Below are 8,302 nucleotides of genomic sequence, written 5' to 3'. Positions count from 1 at the left end.
GTCATTCACTGGAAGTAGGTGTGCCAGTGTAGCCTAGTTCCCAACAGTCACGAAATACACTCCAAATACAACTCCAAAACGTTCCTGTAAACATGTTGTGACCTGTGTATTTACCATGTGGAAAAATAAATTAAAGAATTTGACATTTTCGTTTTCTAAGCAGATATATACTCGGAACAATCTTTTTGCCGAACCACTGCTGCCTGGGTGCAGTGATTTTATCACCTCAAAAGCCCTGTTACTTTTTGAAAAACGGGTATTATTTCTCCACGTGTTAAATACACAGGTCACAACATGTTTACAGGAACGTTTTGGAGTTGTATTTGGAGTGTATTTCGTGACTGTTGGGAACTAGGCTACACTGGCACACCTACTTCCAGTGAATGACGCTAAGCTAGGCTAGCGGTGTGGCTGTTCCCTAAGCCTAATGCATGCACAGAGAAGAAAAGGGTATCTGCTTGTCTAACTCCAGGGTAGATGGCAAATAAGCAAATTTCCCAAAAACTTGGCGTGTTCCTTTAAAGGCACATGAACAGAAACAGTAGTCCACGGTCATCATGTGTATTAATAGTCGTCTTAAACATCATCACAGTCCAGCCGTCTGCTCTCCACAACACTATCTGTCCAGACGTAACTCACATATTCATAACAACATCCTTCCCAGCAGAGAAAAAGGAGAAGACGGTAGAGGAGAGAGAAGGAGAGCAGAAGGAAAGAGATGATGATGACGATGATGATGATGATGAAGATGAAGAGGGGGAAGAGGGGACGAGGACCAGAACGACTACACGGGCTGCAACACGTCTGGAGGCTGAAAGGTAACGTTAGATGATGATAATAGTGATATGATACTGAGGAAGATAATAGTGATGATGATAATGGTGACAATGATGGTTATGTTTATTTTCATAAACAAAAGGTCTTGTACAAAACGAAACAAATTGAAGGTCTTTAAAAGGTGAAGAAACTAGATTAATAACTACTATCTGTCTGTCTCGGTTGTTGTGGCCTAGCTCACTAGCTGAAGCCTGATCTGTTAGCCGGTAGCCATCTGTCCTATTAGCCGAAGCTAGCTTGTCCTTGTGGTCGGGGTTTCCCTTCCTCCCCTCCCAACCCTCATCCGAGAGCTGGGAGCTCAGCTCCTGTCTCGCTTCAACACACTTCGTCTCACTCTACCGGAAGAACTCGGCTATAATGTCTTAAAGTCTCTGTCTCTCTCTCTCTCTCGCGCTCTCGTTACTAAGCGACGGCGGCCGCTTGTCACCTCTGACCCAATCAAACGCTGCTATGGCTTAAAATGAACACTCTTCATCCCTTGGAGTGACCTTGGCTCACAAGCCTGGCTACTATCAACCACTCTGGCTCCCTGCCCAGACTTTGCTCTCGCTTGTCTGTCTCTTAACTCGTGTGATACACACTGTTTAAACCAATATCTATATAGATATGTATCTTACCTCCATGTTATGATCTAAATGAAAACCATTGGTTTCCTTCAATGTGATGATGATAATAGTGATGATGTGGCGCACCACGTTAACACAATGGACGCCAGAGGTCGCTATGGGCGTTAGGCCGTTTAAGCCAGCGCTTTGTTCAATGGAGAGAATGCCGTGTTTGCGAGTGCTAAAACTATATTAAATATTATAGCTATGGATCTAATAACGTTGTCGATTGTCAGTGAGTTTCTTCTGGTCAACATGCAAGTAACAGATCATTTTTTCATCCGTACATTTCCGTTTTATACCGTGGTGAATATGAGTATAGTTTGAGTGATTCTGAGTAATCCCAGGAAAAGACGCGAAAACAGCCCTTTAGTTAAATACACTTATTATCACGTTGCCATTTTTCGCCTGATTATCAAATCATCCTGAAATCAACGCTAGATTATCGTTATTATGTTTCCTCATGCACGCATGAAAGGGGGTTTGGAGCGGGCCGCCCATCCGTGCCGTGATGTGACCAACGGGACACAGCACACACAGACAGCTTCGATCGCGGATCAACGCAAGATTGTATATATACTGTCCTTACCTTGTCTCTGATGTAATGCAAAAATAATAATCCAATTATCTGATCGCCATTCCAAACACTGGTCGCTGTAGTCTGTCCCACGTTATCCAGCGTTGCACAGGGACGGGCGGGCGGATGAACTCGTCGAGGCGTCCGCGGTGACCGCTCGTCCTGCCGGAGTATTTAGACCCCGCCCGCACGCTGCAGCTCGGCCGAGAAAACAAACTACATAGTTTCAAATGGAGTGCAATAGCGGCCGCAAGGCGTTAGGCGGCGGTATTGACTGTCTGCGAGCTCAGACACATTCAGAACAGCCTGCACAGGCTGCCCAGATGGATTATGAATGGCAATAGCGAATAAAATAAATAACGATCATAACAACGAGTTAACTCGTTGGCGCAGAAAGGGTTAAGGCACATACTGTGCAATCGCAACGTCCTGGGTTTGACTCCCCCCCCAGGACGTGTTACATGTCCTCCCCCATCTCTTGACCCGGCCCAGGACGTGTTACATGTCCTCCCCCATCTCTTGACCCGGCCCAGGACGTGTTACATGTCCTCCCCCATCTCTTGACCCGGCCCAGGACGTGTTACATGTCCTCCCCATCTCTTGACCCGGCCCAGGACGTGTTACATGTCCTCCCCCATCTCTTGACCCGGCCCAGGACGTGTTACATGTCCTCCCCATCTCTTGACCCGGCCCAGGACGTGTTACATGTCCTCCCCATCTCTTGACCCGGCCCAGGACGTGTTACATGTCCTCCCCCATCTCTTGACCCGGCCCAGACGTGTTACATGTCCTCCCCATCTCTTGACCCGGCCCAGGACGTGTTACATGTCCTCCCCCCCAGGACGTGTTACATGTCCTCCCCCATCTCTTCACCTGACCCAGGACATGTTACATGTCCTCCCCCATCTCTTCACCTGACCCAGGACATGTTACATGTCCTCCCCCATCTCTTCACCTGACCCAGGACGTGTTACATGTCCTCCCCCATCTCTTCACCTGACCCAGGACATGTTACATGTCCTCCCCCATCTCTTCACCTGACCCAGGACGTGTTACATGTCCTCCCCCATCTCTTGACCTGACCCAGGACGTGTTACATGTCCTCCCCCATCTCTTCACCTGACCCAGGACATGTTACATGTCCTCCCCCATCTCTTCACCTGACCCAGGACATGTTACATGTCCTCCCCCATCTCTTCACCTGACCCAGGACATGTTACATGTCCTCCCCCATCTCTTCACCTGACCCAGGACGTGTTACATGTCCTCCCCCATCTCTTGACCTGACCCAGGACGTGTTACATGTCCTCCCCCATCTCTTGACCTGACCCAGGACGTGTTACATGTCCTCCCCCATCTCTTGACCTGACCCAGGACGTGTTACATGTCCTCCCCCATCTCTTCACCTGACCCAGGACGTGTTACATGTCCTCCCCCATCTCTTGACCCGGCCCAGGACGTGTTACATGTCCTCCCCCATCTCTTGACCTGACCCAGGACGTGTTACATGTCCTCCCCCATCTCTTCACCTGACCCAGGACGTGTTACATGTCCTCCCCATCTCTTGACCTGACCCAGGACATGTTACATGTCCTCCCCCATCTCTTCACCTGACCCAGGACGTGTTACATGTCCTCCCCCATCTCTTCACCTGACCCAGGACGTGTTACATGTCCTCCCCCATCTCTTGACCCGGCCCAGGACGTGTTACATGTCCTCCCCATCTCTTGACCTGACCCAGGACGTGTTACATGTCCTCCCCCATCTCTTGACCTGACCCAGGACGTGTTACATGTCCTCCCCCATCTCTTGACCTGACCCAGGACATGTTACATGTCCTCCCCCATCTCTTGACCCGGCCCAGGACGTGTTACATGTCCTCCCCCATCTCTTGACCTGATTTCCTATCTCTGACTGTCCTGTCCATAAATGCAGAAATGCCCTAAAAAAATATCTTGAAAAGAAATGATCAATTGTGTGATGATGATGGTTATGATGATGTGATAATGATGGTGGTGGTGATGATAGTGATAATAATATTGATGATGATGATAGTGATTATAATAGTGATGATGATGAGGAGGATAGTGATGATGATGATAGTGATAATAATATTGATGATGATGATAGTGATTATAATAGGGATGATGATGAGGAGGATAGTGATGATAATGATGATGATAGTGATAATAATATTGATGTCGATGATAGTGATAATAATTGTGATGATGATAGTGATAATAGTGATGAGGATAGTAATGATAATAGTGATGATGTGATGATAATTGTGATGATGATGGTGATAGTGATGATGAGGATAGTGATAATGATTGTGATAATAGCGATGATGGTGATAGTGATGATAATATAGATGATGATAGTGATAATGATTGTGATAATATTGATGATGGTGGTGATTATATTATTTATGATGATAGCGGTGATAATATTGATAATAGTGATGATAAAGATCTGCAGTGCATCATCATCAGTAGGTATCATTCAGTCACATGCATCAGAATGTCTGGTAATGTTGGCAGTTGGTCTCTTGTTTATGTGTTTGTGCTTGTTTTCCTGTACTTTACGTCTCTAATAGAAACAAACCCAGTAAGCCGTCGACCCGCGCCAGCAGACAGAACGACAAGGAGGAGCCTTCACCCAGCTCCCGGTGAGACCATTAACATGCACCCCCATATCTCATTAACATGCACCCCCATATCTCACTAACATGCACCCCCATATCTCATTAACATGCACCCCCATATCTCACTAACATGCACCCCCATATCTCATTAACATGCACCCCCATATCCCACTAACATGCACCCCCATATCTCATTAACATGCACCCCCATATCTCATTAACATGCACCCCCATATCTCATTAACATGCACCCCCATATCTCACTAACATGCACCCCCATATCTCATTAACATGCACCCCCATATCTCATTAACATGCACCCCCATATCTCATTAACATGCACCCCCATATCTCATTAACATGCACCCCCATATCTCATTAACATGCACCCCCATATCTCACTAACATGCACCCCCATATCTCATTAACATGCACCCCCATATCTCATTAACATGCACCCCCATATCTCATTAACATGCACCCCCATATCTCAATAACATGCACCCCCATATCTCATTAACATGCACCCCCATATCTCAATAACATGCACCCCCATATCTCACTAACATGCACCCCCATATCTCATTAACATGCACCCCCATATCTCATTAACATGCACCCCCATATCTCATTAACATGCACCCCCATATCTCATTAACATGCACCCCCATATCTCACTAACATGCACCCCCATATCTCATTAACATGCACCCCCATATCTCACTAACATGCACCCCCATATCTCATTAACATGCACCCCCATATCTCATTAACATGCACCCCCATATCTCATTAACATGCACCCCCATATCTCACTAACATGCACCCCCATATCTCATTAACATGCACCCCCATATCTCATTAACATGCACTCCCATATCTCATTAACATGCACCCCCATATCTCATTAACATGCACCCCCATATCTCATTAACATGCACCCCCATATCTCATTAACATGCACCCCCATATCTCATTAACATGCACCCCCATATCTCACTAACATGCACCCCCATATCTCACTAACATGCACCCCCATATCTCACTAACATGCACCCCCATATCTCATTAACATGCACCCCCATATCTCATTAACATGCACCCCCATATCTCAATAACATGCACCCCCATATCTCATTAACATGCACCCCCATATCTCAATAACATGCACCCCCATATCTCACTAACATGCACCCCCATATCTCATTAACATGCACCCCCATATCTCACTAACATGCACCCCCATATCTCATTAACATGCACCCCCATATCTCATTAACATGCACCCCCATATCTCACTAACATGCACCCCCATATCTCATTAACATGCACCCCCATATCTCATTAACATGCACCCCCATATCTCATTAACATGCACCCCCATATCTCATTAACATGCACCCCCATATCTCATTAACATGCACCCCCATATCTCATTAACATACACCCATATCTCACTAACATGCACCCCCATATCTCACTAACATGCACCCATATCTCACTAACATATCTCACTAACATACACCCATATCTCACTAACATATCTCACTAACATACACCCCCATATCTCACTAACATACACCCATATCTCATTAACACTTTGAGTGCCAGCAGGGGGCGCACGATTTAGCGCTTGAGTGCCGGCGCTGTAGTCAATGGGAGGGCGAGCACATTTGCGAACGCATAAACTATATCTTAAATTATGGCTATGTGTCTAATACGCCCGTCGCTTATCAATGACTTGTTTGCAGTCAACATTGTCGAAACGGATTGTTTTTTAATCGGTACATTTCCGTTTTATACCATTTTGAAAAACGTTCGTTTTTGGAAACTTCCAGAAAAAAGGTGATTCTGCAGGAATCGCGCTTTAGTGGAATACACAAAACACGTTGTAATTTTTCGGCCTATTTATGAATTGTTTTCAAATAAACGCTAGATTATCGATAGTATATGTGTACTTATGCACGCTAGAGAAGCGGGCTGAAAAATCGATTATCTTATTTCCTGATCAGCACACACACACACACACACGCACACACACATATGGGACACGCTGAGATATAGGTGAAAAAAACTCTGATTATCCCAAGACTGGTAAAATAGATTCCTTACCTCAGATCAGATGTTCTCCAAAAAGATTATTCCAATTCCTGATCGCCATTCCAAATATCGATCGCGTTTATTGATCCAATGCTGGGTACTGGAAACACATATTCCACGCTGTTCTGCGGCTCTGCAATGAATGGGATCGTGTCCGGTTACATGCCTGACAAGTAAAATGTGGATTCCGGACTCTTTTTTTTTCTATCCATTTCATTCAGTCCAATCCAATGGATGCAATAACATCCGGAGAGACGATAGGGGGCGGTATTTTCCCTGTTCGAGCTCAGATAGATCCCCAATGGTAACGTGAGGCTAGATTGATGAAAAATGAATGGAAATCGCTAATAAAAAAAATAACGGTTAAATAACGAGATTTCTCGTTGTTGGCACTCAACGCATGGCATGAACTAACGAGATTTCTCGTGGCTGGCACTCAAAGTGTTAACATGCACCCATATCTCACTAACATACACCCATATCTCACTAACATATCTCACTAACATGCACCCACAGCTCACTAACATACACCTATATCGCACTAACATATCTCACTAACATGCACCCACAGCTCACTAACATACACCCATATCTCATTAACATATCTCACTAACATACACCCCCATATCTCACTAACATATCTCACTAACACATCTCACTAACATACACCCCCATATCTCATTAATCAACATCTTCAGTTTCCACATCAATGTAAATGTGCCAGAGTTTAGCTAATGAGCTAGTCTGTAGTCCCTGCCTAACATGCGTGTCTTCATGGTGTCTTGTGTTTGTTCCCGGCAGTGGGACCAGGGGTCAGGCAGCAGCGCCGCTGAAGGGAGCCCCCCCCGCCGGGCGCAGCACCCGGGGGGGCCACAGGGCGGAGGAGCCCCCTCCCAAGAGAGCCAAGCGCTGAGAACCCTGCCCCCACGCACCGCTTTTTACTGGACATACCTGCCTTTTAGATTTTTAAATTTTTTTTCATCTAGGCCCCCTTATGGACATTTACATATCATGATTAAAAAAAAATCAAGATGGCCGCATTGTGTCATCTATTTCCGGCGGCCACAGCTTGTGTGTTTACTGCTCATATCCTGCAATGCCGTTCAAAAAATATTTTTATCTAAAATGATTTGAGAATGTTTTATGGAGGTCTTAGTGTGGTGTGCATGCGTGTGGTGAGAAATTAATGTGTGTGCATGTGGTCATTTGCAGCCATTATGTGAAAATGGCTAGTACAAACGGATTTCACATAATGCCTGCGTTTTGACATTTGCAGCCATTTTCACATAATGGCTGCAAATGACCACATGCACACACATTAATTTCTCACCACACGCATGCACACCACACTAAGACCTCCATAAAACATTCTCAAATCATTTTAGATAAAAATATTTTTTGAACGGCATTGCAGGATATAAGCAGTAAACACACAAGCTGTGGCTGCCGGAAATAGATGACGCAATGTGGCCATCTTGAATTTTTTTTAATCATGCATATGTAAATGCCCATAAAGGGGCCTAGATGAAAAAAATTATA

The 8,302-nt window shown here is 45.4% G+C and overlaps 1 protein-coding gene across 1 annotated transcript in view; it reads left to right on the top strand.

Annotated features, from left to right (window-relative positions):
• Positions 1 to 7,744, top strand: part of bod1l1 (biorientation of chromosomes in cell division 1-like 1) — a gene marked incomplete at its 5' end in the record, with an annotated part of 102,999 nt that extends 95,255 nt beyond the window's left edge. Inside the window, 3 exons of the mRNA XM_084332150.1 lie at positions 665 to 818; positions 4,616 to 4,687; positions 7,565 to 7,744. Coding sequence (XP_084188276.1) covers positions 665 to 818; positions 4,616 to 4,687; positions 7,565 to 7,676 — 338 coding nt within the window. The 3' untranslated portion in view covers positions 7,677 to 7,744. The remainder of the gene's footprint in view (positions 1 to 664; positions 819 to 4,615; positions 4,688 to 7,564) is intronic.
• Positions 7,745 to 8,302: the final 558 nt, after the last annotated feature.

The sequence above is a fragment of the Notolepis coatsorum genome, assembly GCF_963971535.1.
Source record: "Notolepis coatsorum genome assembly, chromosome: 16".
Classification (NCBI taxonomy): domain Eukaryota; kingdom Metazoa; phylum Chordata; class Actinopteri; order Aulopiformes; family Paralepididae; genus Notolepis; species Notolepis coatsorum.
The sequence above is the reverse complement of the archived record's forward strand: the minus strand, read 5'-3'. Positions and strand labels throughout refer to the sequence as shown.